The sequence below is a fragment of the Syngnathus typhle genome, linkage group LG5, assembly GCF_033458585.1.
Source record: "Syngnathus typhle isolate RoL2023-S1 ecotype Sweden linkage group LG5, RoL_Styp_1.0, whole genome shotgun sequence".
NCBI lineage: Eukaryota > Metazoa > Chordata > Actinopteri > Syngnathiformes > Syngnathidae > Syngnathus > Syngnathus typhle.
Window position 1 is genome coordinate 13,507,736 of NC_083742.1, and position 15,388 is coordinate 13,523,123.

The 15,388-nt window shown below is 41.1% G+C and overlaps 1 protein-coding gene across 6 annotated transcripts in view; it reads left to right on the top strand.

Annotated features, from left to right (window-relative positions):
• The window catches only part of grid2 (glutamate receptor, ionotropic, delta 2), a 257,463-nt gene that overhangs the window by 218,489 nt on the left and 23,586 nt on the right, over positions 1–15,388 (top strand). For all 6 annotated transcript variants that reach the window (XM_061278264.1, XM_061278269.1, XM_061278266.1 and 3 more), the window contains one exon: positions 14,665–14,831. In XM_061278264.1, the coding sequence (XP_061134248.1) occupies positions 14,665–14,831 (167 nt within the window). The remainder of the gene's footprint in view (positions 1–14,664; positions 14,832–15,388) is intronic.

The following is a 15,388-nucleotide window of genomic DNA, read 5'->3' on the forward strand; positions in this document are numbered from 1 at the left end:
CTAAATGTGTAAGCAGACATCTGTCGCCTCTGTATGGAAGTCATACATGACACTATGAGGGGCTAGCAGGGACATAATTCAAGATTGCATAATTCAAGATTAAAATCTCTCGCCCTTTCTTTCTCTCTCTCGCTCTCTCTCTCTCTCACTCACTCACTCACTCACTCACTCACTCACTCACTCACTCACTCACTCACTCACTCACTCAGAGTGTGGAATTTCTAATGTATGCATAAGAGATGTCAAATCCAGGTCCAAGAAGTAAAAACCCTGTCACGGTTTGGTTTAAGCCACAAGTGGTTCTAACCAACCAAGCTGGCAAGTAAGCGACTGGGAAGCCTTTAGGACTTTGGTAATTTGATGCAATTTCTTTGTTCTGGTCAAAACTGTAGCAGCAGCGTTCTGAATGAGCAGCTGTTTGATGCTCTTATGAGGGAGTCTATTCAGGAGACCATTACAGTAATCAAATCTACTGGAGATAAAAGCGTGGATAAATTACCCTGGTCTGCTCGGAGCATGCGATCTTTCAATCTGGATGTGATTTTCAGATGGTAAAAAGGCTGTTTTAGTGATTGATATGACTGCTGAAAGTCAGATCTGAATATTTCAGCACACCAATTTCTTTGGCTTCTCAATATCTTCCTTTATTTAGTCCCCAAAAGTTTTGTTATGGTTTAGTTTGGTTCATCCAGTTATTAATTTGTTTCGGACAGTGACACAATAACGTAATTGAACTTTTATGATCTGAGTACATTGATAGAGACAGTATAACTGTGTGTCATTTGCATAATAATGATAGCCAACACTGATGTTCTAAAAACCTAATGGTAGGATATACAGGCTGGACAAAAGGGGACCAAGGATTGACCCCTGAGGTACTCCACATATAATGGCCATTAGATCAGATTTAAAATAAGCATTTCACGTGTATGCCAGAGATATTGATCAGTATCGTTGTGTGTGAGTTAGTCAGTCATATGTGTGAATGACAAAAAGTTCAGCTGCCTGTTGGCCTGTGTCAGTCGTGTTTGTGAGAGCGTTTTAGTTGTTTGAAAAAGGTCATCCTGAATTTTGTCCCTGACAGGCCCTTATTTAGAGCCCGCCCTGGCTATATCATATCATGTGTCTCGTATGTGTCAGTCGATCAGTAGAGTTCAATAAAGCAAAATGTATTTCACCTCTGACTTTTCGTCTCATCCGCTGGATGACTTGTAGGATATGAAGTAATGTACCTCAAATAAGGACACTGGGGGGAAAGAAATGACATGTTACTCATATGTCAACTTTTGTGAGTTTTTTTTTCTCTTACTGTGACAAGTTTGTTACTGCACATTGTACATATCTGAGCGTAGTAGTCACAAACAGTGCATACACAGTCAAGGTCCCCTCCATGCACTTTGCACACACTGATATGCTTTTTACACTCATGATGCAGGTGAACTCACACACTCATGATGCTACACACACACAAACACACACACCTGCAATATCAATAACACTCCCCATTGAGGTAAGTGGGAATATCTGACAGGCACTTTGAGAGTCTCTGATGACTTCGGAGTGATTTTTGGAGTTGAGTGGATTGTCAGTTCAAGTGATTTTTCTGTCAGTGTGACCTTCTGCTGCACTGGGTGAACGTGCCACTCAAGGCTTGGTATGCGTCTTAAAGTGCTGACCGAGACCCTTTTGCCAAATTGAGCAGAGAATTAAGAGAATGGATTTTTTTTTGGGAGGGGGGGGGGCTTGCATGTTCCAAATTTCTACTCGAGCGTTGCAGTAAACGATGGCCAATGAGGGAGCTTAAGGTGCCGTATTAGAAAGCTGTGAGTAAAAAGCCTCATACATAAATGTACGTATATGTGCCTGGTCGATCGGAAAAGTCATTTCTTTTAGTCGTCAGGGTTTTCATGGCTCGTGAAAATGACACAACTTGTATTATTCTGATGCTGGACTGTAAAAAAATAAATCAAGTATTTATCATTCGACTTTTGTAATCATATACTAAAATTCAAAATGTAAACCAAGGCATGAGGAGAACCCATGTACAGATTTTTTGATCTTCTGACTGTGAGGCAGATGCGCTCACCACAAGGCCACCATGCTGACCTATCATTTTCTGGAGGGGGGGGTTGTTGAATGATGGCCAATGCATGATGGTCAGTGAAGCCCATAGGAGGACAACTTTGACATCTGTGCATTTGTCCCCAATGTCCTCCCCCTAATGTTAGAGAGGGTGCGTTTGTGTGTTTGATGGTTCCCACTGCACTATTGCTCCCTCGTAGTCCATTAAGTTAATAAGAAAATGAATTGATGTATTCGTAAAAACATGAAAATGAAGCCCCATCCAATATGTTCTGTCTCTATGCAGTTTCACCTTTTAAATCTGCTCTCACCTTCTCGTTGTCTACTTTTCTCCATTTGGGCCAAATCCATATAAGGGCCCCACGAGCCCATTTCCATATTTCCTTCCTAAATCATCAACACTATGTGAGCAGCATCACCACCCTGCTCTCTAATGGAGGTGGGTGTGGAAAATTACAAATACAGTAGTCTACTTTATTTAGATTTTTCAAGTAGGTAGAGTAGCGTAAGATAGCGACAGACTCCTATCACGAGTAAGACATCCTCATGTAATTATTGAAAAGTTTTTTGGACTGTCTGTACTTCTACTTAAGTACTGTATATCGTGTAAGTTCTTACTTTTGCCTAAACTGGCAAATTTAATATCTGGTCTCGGCTGATTTGGCTTGCCTGCGGAATCTGCATAATCTTTGTCATCATCGCTGAAGCCATTATGGCAAATTGGCAAATTCTTATTGTGTCACATTATACAGCTCCTAACTCGCGCTTTCCAAATTTATGTAGTAGAGGTGAAGTAATGACAGCACTTTTTTATCATAATTTCTAGACTCATTATGCTAAATGGACAGACGTGATAAGGCCTACATTATGGGAAAGGCAAATGGGCTTGTCACGAAATGAAGTTTAACATGAGGGCAAGTGACTATATGCAAATGCGCTTTGTTAAAAAAAAAAGTTGAATTAGCATGCTTGTGCGATAAGTAACAAACACTTTCTGGACACTTCATTAAATATACCTGATAAAGTGATTCATCCAGTGTCGTGGGTGCGCTGGAGCTTTTCCCAGCTGACTTTGGATGAATGGTGGGTTCCACCCAAGACCAATCATGGGTCAATCTTTGGTCACCTACAGACAATTCACACTGACAGACTGAAAGCAAATTTTTTCTAACATCATCTGCAGCATATATTTTCACCGATAGCATTAAACAAGGTTACACTGTAAACCAGTAATGGTGTTAAATTCAATCCCGGAGAGGTGGACAAATAAAAGCATTCCTCAGCCTCTTGGCCAAGCCTCTCAGCATCAGCATTACAGCCGTCAAGCAGCGTTTGTGTGTCAGTGGCCGGCATGAACACGCTTTTCTCGCTCGTGTCACTGTCACCGTCCTTTTAAAAGCGGCCTCCCGCCAACGAGCCGTCGGTCCGAGTTGCCAAGGTTATGCCGCACGGCGGCCATCTGTGTTGCCGTGACGGTAGCAGGGAATGGAAAAAGGCTTTTTTTTCCCTAAGGATGTCTGACGCTTCTCAACTTGCGTCCGAAATGACGACGCTCATTCGATTTATGAAAATTAGCATCTTATTTATATTGTTTGCAGTGCGTTTTATCCGACAGCAGTGAACTCGCCACAGAAAGCATCCTTGATATACATCCGTCACCGCTCCCGATTACGACCGTGCACAATATCCTCGGCAATAATTCAGCCTCGGCTAAAACCAAATGCCTTTTTGGCATTTCTACTTTCTACAAATGCAAATCACCCTGTCGGCAGATGGAAGACGTCGAACCAAAAAAAAGAGAAATCAGAGTGAGAGAAAGCTCCGTTTCCTGCAGAGTGTGATAGCTCATTAGAATTCCGCCCAACGAGCCCAAACAGCAAACATATTTCCCTGCTGTTACAATCCTCTGCTTATGTGCGTGCCATGACTACGTTCCTGTGTTGAAATTGAGATTCGGGCAAAAAGGCAAACGAAAAGGAGCAGAAAGCAAGAGGTGAGTCTTGCTATTGAAGAAGTGGCAGATTTTCGAATAAGACGGTGATTTGTGAGAAAAGGGAGACTCGGGGGGTGGGGGTGAGAAACCAACACTTTACTGCTGGAGATGGGATGGAACCACTACACCAGTAAAGGACACTGTTTGCTGTTTAAAATAAACAAAAGCATTAGAAAGGAGAAGCCGGAAATTTGCTTATTAGGAATGCATTTTCGATTTGGAGCAACTCTGGATTTTAACTCATCCCTGAGTCAAGACAGCCAAAGTTATTTTATCTTATCAGTCACATGACAACCTCACTCTCTTTCTCTCCATCTCTCGCTTTATCTTTCTCTCTGTCTCTCTGGACGGCTAGACGAATTGATGTCTTGCACTTCTTTCGAAAGCACCCACAAAATGCTACTAAACGCAGAAATACTCTCCCTAGGGTCTCCTCAACGTAGCACATTTTACATGAATTGCATTTGCTTATCCTGCCCAATTTGCTAGTTTTCCAGCTGGTCGTATTTAGCGCGTCCTCCTTTTCGGCTTATTTGTCATCTGTTTCCGCTGCCTCTTACCTATATTCTACTCTCCAACACCTATACCTCTTACATTTGTAATAATTACAGGATCTGGCAAGCACATCTCTTACAGTCAATGTAATTAACTAACTGTGCTTGGAATTGTGTGTGCGCGTGCGTGTGCATATTTTCAATGACTACAACTTTGCTGTTATTGTATTTATTGTAAAGCCTGGCCGAGATAACGCACACGTGGTGGAAAAGCAGGGTGGTCCTCGGCGGATACTTGCCTGTATGTGACATGCATGCTGCTATGATTTATTACAATTATAAGAAAGGGAGCGAGACGCAGTCAGAAAGGGGGAAAATGCAGCATATCTTCTCTGCAAAACAATTTCTACAACAGTGTTACTTTCTTTTACTCTCAGAAACTTTTGTGCAGACGTGCTTATCACCATAGGCTAAAGGTATTTTTAGTATTTTTCTTTTTTGATTAGAAATACACACAGCACATCTATCAGTCCTCACAGGGGGTTTTTTCCACACCGTTTTAAGAGATGAAATCACAGAATATTTGATGGCGTCTATAAACCTGCAATGGCCTCACTTAATGCTCGACGCTTGTAAAAGTGGCCCTCGGCCAAAGCTTCTAACCAGCCGTTTCCTTCCATCAACACGATTCATTTAACAGAGAGACTCCTTCCATTGCCTATGTGCTGCATGCATGTATATATATATATATTTTTTTTTTTTACAAAAGTTAATTTTCCTCATAATAGTGCAGCTGCATCCTCTGGATTTTTTTCTTTTTTTTTTACTTGTAATTTAAATCTTGTATATAATTGTTTTTTTTTTCTTTTTTTCATGCCAGCTATTGGTCCAAAACATTTAGAACATGTATTATTTCTCTCTATTTGGCAAAGCGTGGGAGATTACACACTTGGTTTGTCTTAGGGGGTGAAATGAGGCAGCACGCAGCAATGCAATTAGTCCAATAGACGACGACACAATGAACCACATTGGCCATGTTTGACAACAGGATTAATTTGCGACCCGATGGCCTCGACTGTAAGATAAGAAATCCGCCAGCCTGACCGAAAGTGAAGCATTAGGTAGCGATCTTAATTCCCGAGATAAAAAGTATGAAAAAGAAGAATGGAGGAGGGAATTTCTTTTGGGACAATATCCGACACAAAGTCTGTCTTGTGGCTTCATTTGTCTTCACTTTCGCAAAGCCTTCTCTCCTCCTTTGTGCTGTCGTCTCTCTTTTGTTTTCATCATCTTCCCATTTACCACTCCTCTCTTTTCTGGCTGCTGGGCTCCGAGCCACGGCGGTCAAGGTGTTCCTGCAGTGCATCCATCTTTCTCTTGGCCACTCGCTCTGTCCTCTCGTTTTCTCGTGGCTCACAGGGCAGCCACGCCAGGCGTCTTTATCTGTGTCCGTGGAGGAGGTAACGGCCCGCTGCCAGCTACTAATGGACTTTTTGGAAAAAAACCGATATAGCCATAGATCATACGAAGCCGAGGAGGGCGTCGGCTAGCCGGGCCGGGCTGAGGGGAGTGTGAGGTAGTCTGACGCTTACAAAAAAAAAAGTTTGATAAAGATAAAAAGGAAAGTCATAATGAGGGAACACTACTAGAAAAATGATTGCTAAAGTGATCCATAATGTGACTCGATGGGTGTGTCTGGAAAGCACAAAGCAAAGCTGGGAAGTTCAACGCAAATTGTTAGGGATGGCCATACTTTTTCACCTGTGTTTTTTATGGATACCACTGCAAGATATTTTATACCGGAAATTCTGATAATAAAATAAATAATACCATTACAGATATTTTCATAGCAGTTTTTTTAGGAATGGGTAGGGATATTATAATTATTCTCTTATAATATTACGTTCTAAATATTGTGACATCATTAACCTTATATTTTTCAGTAGTACGATCATTTCTTTAGCGGAAAACTTTATTCTCAAAAGATTTCAGGCTTTGAACATCTATGTTTAAATTTTAAAGTGGACTGGTTTTGTTCCCCTTGTGTAGTAGATATTGTGAGTGGTTGTGAATAATTTTGTTGTAAATTCTGTTAATGTTGAATAAAATTAGAATGGTTTCTTTTAACCTATAATCAGTCTAAATATCAAAATGGTGATGGCTAACAGTTAAACTAAAAAAACAGCACAGACAGCCAAAATGATTACAAAAACAGCCTAAAGTCTGTGATGACAGCTTGAGTCCTCATAAACCCTTCTGCAAAGACATCAGAATAAAGCTTTGAACTTGAAATGAGAAATATTACACGAGCCGTCAAAAGTTACTTGAGCTGGAAAAGAGCTCCGATTAATCCTTCTGTCAGTAAATAGCTTAAGATGATCATCATGCAGTCAGACATCTTTGGTGAAATGTGGCAATTTGTAATATGCGTGTTGATCTTTTAATACTCACGCTATTGTGCGTAACGAGAAAAAAAGGATGACTAGATGAATTTGCAAATAGTAAAAATGCGGTTTGCAAGCGTGGCTATCTGTGACGCTTTCCAGTCAATTGTTATTTTGAAATGATTGTTTAGCAGCATTGTCTGAGCTCTACCCAGTGCCATTTCAGCCTCCCCCCCTGAGAAACAGCAATCCTTAAAGTTCACTACTCAATCGGAAGACACATTTCACAGAGAGGAGTCGTGACCTTTTATACACAGGCACGCAGCCCAGTTGGATCGCAAACACCATCAAAGTGCTTCCAAATCACCTCGCCCAGCTTCTTATTGGCCCATTTGGACTCAACAAGTCAATGTGGTCCAAGATGATTTGCATTTTCATTGCTCCTCTACGCACAGAGGCACGACAACCTCACGGGCCTGCCAAAATCTTGCGTGATCCACCTCAGCCGTTCCGCTTACCCACCTTCAATAAAAGTGAAAACGTGAAGCAATAGAACGACATCTTCAGCTCACAAATGCACTCCAGTAACCCCGACTGCATGTGAATTTCCGATACGGGCTTTCAATTTTATGATTTAATGTTCTGCTTTCTGCTGCATAGAAAGCTGATGCTATCAACGGCAACACAAGAGAAGCAATCCATCAAAGACCCTCAAATCCATAAAATGATATCTGATTACTATGTTAGGGGGGAAAAATAAAGCATAGGGTTTTTTATATGCAAACAAAAAGGAACTAAAGGGGTTAAGAATGATTGTGAGCTATCACCACAGAACTTAAAATATGAAATAATTCAATTAAATGAAATAATTAATATAAAGAAAAACAGTGTATCCCTCCAGACACCTGATAGGTATTTACTGGACAAAGATGAAAAAAAAAAAATGTCACATGACACCCCACTACTATGCTCTACCTCCTAAAGACAAAAAAAATAATGTAACTATAATCCTGAGAGTATTCCTGTATCCGGTTGCTTGCAATTTGCATTCAAATACATTTACAATACATTTAAAGTGTGTTTTATAGAGTTTAAATGTTTTTAATCTTTGGGGTGGCTGTATATAATTTCACCTACCTTGAGTGGGTCTGGAACTTAACCATCATGATGAATGAGGTTTCACTGTAGCAGTCAGCCACGGGGTAAAATCACAGGATTAATCATGTTACGAGAGACCCATGAACTGGGTTTCGTAGTCCAGCTTGGACCAGCTAGGAATGTTAACAACACGCAGCAAGAGTGCATGCGCTGTCGGGTGACAGGTGTGCCATTGAGGCTAGTCACCAACCATGCGATGAGGACCGGCGGGCTTTGCAAATTAAACGTTCCCTCGCCACTTGACAGGTCCATACAGTGTGTGTGTGTGCGTGCATGCGCGCGTGTATGTGTGTGTGCGCACATGTGTGTGTTGGATTGTGTGAGGTCTCGTAGAGGTCATGACTCATTGGCGTGTTCTAGAAACAATGTGTGCGGAACATTGCACCCACATCAATGTTTTATTCCACCCGCGAAGCCTTAAGCTACAGCTAACAGCCCTCTCTTTTATTTCTGGAGGGCTTTAAAAAGCCCGCATGGGTGGATATTATGGATTCAAAGTCGAGGAAGCAGAAGAAGGGAAAAAAAACTTTATGAGTCCCTGAAGGCGGAATGAATTGTTTTCCACTCTCTTATTGACTACACAAGAGCCAACAAAAACAAACATTACAGAATGTATTCCACTGGAGAGATTGAGGGTGCTCTGCAAAAAATAAGAGCGCCTCCCAATGAGTTAGAAGTTCACTACCTTGCCAAAGGGCTCATGTGAAGTGAATTGGCGTCATTCCGGCAAAGCAGTGGGAATTTCCACGAGTGTCCGCCATCTATCAGCGGCAAAAACATCACAGACTGACTATTAAAGAGCGAAAAAATCATCATCAGACATCGATTTGTTCAATTTTACAACAGAAAAAAAGGGGCAGTGTGAGGAAATTGAATATATTGTACATATTTGGAGTGGAGTGCACTAGGCTGCAATTAACGTAAGTTCGCCGTATTACGAAATGTGACGTGCCACAGTTTGGCAACTATTAAGAGACGACTTATTCCATTAGGAGAGAAATGATCAGCAGCAGAGATACGCTTGAGTGACACTGGAGCGAGAGACACAAAGTCGACAATTTAATTCACTGCTCATCTTTCTGACACTCACCAAAAACTTCAAGACTTTTTTTTTTCCGCCGCAGTTTCTTTCAGTCCGCTGTCATTCGCTCTGAGAAGTCCAACGGCTCTGTAGTCTGCAATGACCTTGAAGTCGCTCGCTGGCCCTGCGTGTTGGGAGCGGCGAGGTGACAGACACGATTCACTTTTGCTTCTTTGTGTGGAGCCTGTGTGAATGGCTGACTGAGTAGGGGGGGCTAGCGAGCTGCGTCGTTGGGGGAAAAATAGCTTTGCCTGTTTGAAAATTGACGATTGATGGCAGAATGAATGGACAAAACCATCTCATCACCCTGGGCCGCTCTTCAACTACATTATATCACACTGAAAAGAAAATCGAATGTTTTCACTGTGCCTTCCACCTGTATGCATACTTACCACAGTTGTATACAAGCAATTCAAAGAAACATTTTTCATAATACAACTACCGTATTTTCCGGACTATAAGGCACACCGGACTATAAGGCGCACTTTCAATGAATGGCCCATTTTAAAACGTTGTCCGTATATAAGGCGCACCGGACTATAAGGCGCACCATTAATGCATCATGTCAGATTTTTAATCCAAGTCAAATCATTCTCCAGTTTATCTTTTTGATTTCAACTTCAGACGCAACAAATTACTTTATAATCACAAAATAATGATCCATAGTCTTTTTGATTCATGAATTATGGTCTTCAGCGGGCCACTTATTATTGATTTCATGACACAATGCTTGGGGCCAGTTTAAATTTAGGAATTTGGTCCATATATAAGGCGGACCGGACTATAAGGCTTTTGAGAAAATTTTAGGTTTTTAGGTGCGCCTTATAGTCCGAAAAATATGGTATATGTTTTGATTTTAATGTGCTCCACTAAAAGTGAATTAAATGTGTGTAACAAAAGCATTTTGGAAAAGGGCAATATCCCTATTGGTTAGTTAGTTGACTGATTGGTTTCTTGATGAACTTTGAGGTCTCCTGTTGCCAGGCAACAGGATGCCAACAAGGCAGACGTTCAAGAAACCTGCCACCCTTTAGTGCGCACTCTTATACACGTGCAAAAGAACCAATTAGGATTTCAGATGCCAAATAAAATGCAGCAATGTGATCTTTGTAGAGGCAAGAAACACATAAATAATAAAGTATAATCCAACAAAAGGAGGATGAAAAGAAAATAGAAAATTAATGGTTTTCTTGCCGCATCCTATTAAGGGTGGCATCTTGGTTTTGGCTCACTGATCCATGGCGGATGATCTGTCTTCCACATCTGTCTCCAATTACTCCTCACTTCCACTATCATATCTCTCATCGGCTTAACGGAAGTCTGAACAAACATTTGCATATGGTGTGACAATGGGGGATGTATTAATCTATTTTTTTGTATTTTATTACTTTCCCACGCTTCCCAAAGAAACATTGAAGACAGCCGAGGGTAATTAAACAACAAAGCCAAGAAAAAAAAGCAATGAAGAAGTTGTCAGATTCCAATCCCAGGGGGACGGAGCCAACTGGAGCGAGCAGTCGGACAGAACTCCTCCAGAGGATTGATGCCACCTGCGCGCAAAGCTGTCATTAGCCTACACTGCGCTACAAGTAGTATTGGATTTACATTTTTAAAATAGTTAGTCAGCTTTCAAAATTGTTACTACTACCAATGTAAAATTTGGCACCTTTTTTTAATCTTTTTTCTCAAAAACATTACGTCAAGTATCAAAAATTAATTTGCAACTTCTTTGTCACTTCTTCTGTGTGGTAAACCATGCTGTAATGAACACTACCTCCACCTTCAGGACTGAAGTGGAATATTATTGTGTCTGACAGTAACAACAAATATGAGGGCGGAGGGAAATCTACTGTAATACTATTTGTGCATTTTCACATTTGAAATTGAGTGCCACCTGATTTCCAGTACGCATGCGGAGCTCAATTGCACAATATGAGGAAATGACAATTGCAAGAACACAGCTGAGTGTCAGCCAATCTTATTATCACACATATACAGTATAGCGGTCTGCATCGGAAAAGTCACCAATAAACGATACCAAAACAGAGCTAGTAGTGGTGGGGGAGTATGATTGACAGCAAAGGCAAATACAAAATTGATCTCCAGACATGGTGGCTCTGAGACTCACGAAGGGACACATGGCATGTCTCTGCTGCGCCGTGATCGATTTTGCTTGCCCCTAATGTAATTTTTATTCAAATGTCTGCACATGTTTCTGGAAGCCTGACGGAATATTCGACGGGGGAGGAATCAGTAATCCCTTGATTTGTTCAAATGAGAATTAAACAAAAGCAGCAGCAGAGTCAGCGAGATGCGGCGGCGATCCGGAGAGACGAGGTTAGGAAGATGCTCGGAGGTAGAAAGAAGACGTTTGATCTTGCACTGTGTGCTTTTGGATCCAAAACAGTAGCTGCGAGAGTTGTTTGAAAAGAAATCAGCACAAGTTGCAATTATTTGGGAGCGAGGCTGGAGTCGGAGTTTTTGGCTTGTGTGGCCTAAGATGTGAAGATATGGGGATGCGAGTGTATCTGCAGGCAGTTGCTCTTTTCTTTTTACTCCACGAAAGTCTCATGCCTACTTTGCTCTTATTTCTCTGAATCACAGGATTCAAAGTCATAGAAGACTGATGCAAGATGACATGCAAACAGGCACAAAGCTAAAGTAGACATTCGAGATACAAGTTAACTCTTTGTTGGGCACCCACTAAAAAAAATCGACCCGAGGCCCTCAGTTCAATAAAATCACATTTGTTTTTCTTCTACTGCTATTTCATTTTTCAACCTCATAACTTTGCCACTACTTTTATAAACTGTATTTCAGTACCATGCAACAGCAACCTGCAGCAAAAATAACCCAACCATCATTGTCCATTTCTTGGTCAAATGAGCGCCCCCCCCAAAAGGGAAAAAACAGGACACATTCTATGTAAACAACAAAATAAAAACATGATTGTGTTAATTTACTCTACTCCCCAGGTGGAGAGGATCAAAATGAAGAGTGACAAAAGTAATGGAAATATAAGCAAAACACCGAGGTGCCTTCAATTCTGTGATTATGGATCTTAGCAGGGTGTCAATTGTGAGAGGCAAACAAAAAAGGTCTGATGCTACGGTTAGGAGTGATGTGTAGGTGTGTTGTCGGGCTGCTGGGAGTCGTGTTGTTGCGCTTTGAGGGACTTTTGATCAAGTTTACCTTGGCGCAACTTTAGACATGCTCCAGCAAAGACCTCAGAGTCAACACTTTTAGCACAGAGTTCACTCGAGGCAAAAGTCAACGGCTTTCTTATGCCCACACAATAAAAGTACTAAAAGCCCCCAAGAGGGTACTAAGCGCAAACAGTATGGCCTTACACTAATACAAATTTGGGCATCCGTTTGATTAAAAATGTTGCTGTATACTCCAGGCATGGTTTAAAATTGTAAAATGTTTGCACCCAAAACACTTAATGAGAGCACATTGCAGGTTAGTCTTCATAAAAGCTATTTTTAAGGTGTTTTTGTTTGATTGAAGTGGGATTACCATAACCTCTGAGTCCAATTCTCTTTCTTTCTGCATTTCATTTTTTCTTTTAAACAGCTACATGTTCCAGGTCATTGGACTCCTCATGGTTTGATTTTTTTTTAACATCACCACCATCAAGTCTCCTCCCCCAAACCATATGCAATTCCAAGGCTGACCTGTGTGAGGCAGTATATCATTATCTGAACTTCGCATTGAAGTTGTAAACCCTTCTCGTTGGCATTTTAAAGTGGTGACTGACAACTCAAATTAAGCCTAATTGTCAGTACATGTGGAGCCTGCTTTGGTTTCATGGTAGAGTTCCCACTCAGCAAACTTCAAATCGGTCCTGATCATGACTTAAGTACTTCAGTCATCAACACAAACATGCCAGCAGGCTTGTGATCATCCTTCTTAAGTGGCCTCAGTCAAAGAAGCGGCATGGAGCAGATGCTGGCAAAATTACAGGTTGTGTCGTTTTGGATCACGGGTGTTTTGCACTTTTTTTTTTTAAGCACTTTGTGGCATGATGTAAAATCTCAGTCCTGGGCTAACGCTCATGCATGTCAATAGTTCAACCTGCATGATAAGAAATTCCACAGGAACACACGTGTTCTTCTGTCATCAACATCCCTGCTGCTATGTGTTTGTGATTCAAGGACAAGAGCCTCTCCTATCCGTTGTTGTTCAAAGAAGTACCTGTAGACACATTGGCAAGAGAAGTAGAAAATAAAGTTTAGCAGTGTAAAATAATGAGTTCATCTCCGAAGCATCACAATGAATGTTGCAACCTTGCAGCTATTTAATGGATCCAGTGAAAAGATGTGTTTATTCTCAAGTCTGCTCTCTGAATATTGTGAGCTATGAAAAAAAGGGAAAGTTGAGCACAGACAACCAATGCCGCCAAGGTCAAAAAGTTGTAAATAAGTTTTGGAACAGAAAACAAGAAACCAAATATTTTTGCATTATGTGAATAAGTTAGACAATCAGGTACTGAACGTGTGTAATATTGCTCCTATTGCTAATATATTGCTAATATTTTTCTAATCGAAAACAATACTGGAAAGTCGGGAATTTATTCTTAAAAGTAAAAAAAAAAAAACGTTTTGAGTTTGTTTGAAAAGCTGTAAAGAGTTGAAAAAAATACATTCTGAAGCCCCACGCTGAATGATTGCGCGCACACTCGAACCGCTCAACACACACGCCGACTTCACAGGACTACGAACTGTGAAATTATCCAATCATAGGTGGTTGTCGGTTCGCAGGTATCAGTCGGTGTGCGTAGGCCGACTGAGGTGAAACACATGCGCTCAGCAAAGACAGAGAGGCTTTGAAAATTTCATAAAGTACCATTAAACTTTATGACACACCAAGTGAAAATAAAGGTGTTTGGAGGGAAAGTTATCCAAGTGTCACCGCTGAGTTGTTGGTTTCTTTACTTTTTATTTCTCTGCATAAACATTAGGTGTGCTTATTGTTACCGTAAGGCTGTGTGAACTTTGGCTATTACGGAACAGATGCTGATTGTGAATTATGACACAAAAACAGGCTTGCCCATAGCGTTCAATAACAATCCACTCAAAAGATTTTGGAAAAAAGTGGAATTGGATGCCATGCATAATTTGTACGATATTTGAGGCAGGTTTTGTTGGTCCAAAGATTCAGCTGTGGAGGTAGCACTTTACAAGTACCCCACAAAGGAGGGATAAAATGAGCCAGTAAGCCAATAACACTCCCGCATTTAGAGTCGAGAGGGAACGATAAGCAGCAAAGTTGTTTTTCCATTTAAATTTGCTATCTCAGAAGAGAAAGATAACCTTGCTGCGGCGCGCTTATGAAATATTGTCTGTGATAAATTAGTCCTTGGCGGCCATCTGGAATATGCGTGCAGTCCCCGATCCATCTGATTTACAGAAATGTTTCAATCATTCAAAGAATGTCCCATGTCTTGATGCCGTTAACGTTTTATTCCAGGTGAAGTACGGCCGCTTTGGATTTGTGTGGGATGCGGCGGTGCTGGAGTACGTCGCCAACAACGACGAGGACTGCTCCTTCTACACGGTGGGCAGCAATGCGCCGGATCGCGGCTACGGCATTGCCATGCAGCACGGCAGTCCCTACAGAGACATTTTCTCCCAGAGGTAGGAGCCGGTCCCTCAAGGTGGCATCATTGTTTGCTCTTAAAAGACGCAATTGACATGCAAATGTATGTATTTCCACTTCACAAGTGCAGCCGCCCTGCTTCCGAGGCTAACTGTCTGTAAAAACGAATTTCCCGAGATGAATTCTCATATTCATTCTTTCCTTGTCTAAAGGTCATACAGGTTTTCAATCATCACTTTAAATTCAGTTTGACAAAATAAAAAATTTCCACTTTGATAAAATTCTGCCTTCGGGGATGCTTGAAAATTGTCTCTTTAGTCCAGACGGCAACTAATAGCAGAACAAATGGTAGGCTCTGTATATCTTCCTAGAGGCAGATTGCACTCTGTCAGTCTTTGAGAAGTCTTTGAGTGCCTAATCATGATTTAATATGTATATCCAGTTTTTAATCCATATATCCGATTTTGACAAATACCCAATATCATTCATTCATAAACACATGAAACTTGGCAATCAGGTGCAAATGACCCAGTTAAATAAGCCTACATACGTCACACTAGGCAGTGACATCAAAGTTGACAAGAATTAATAAATG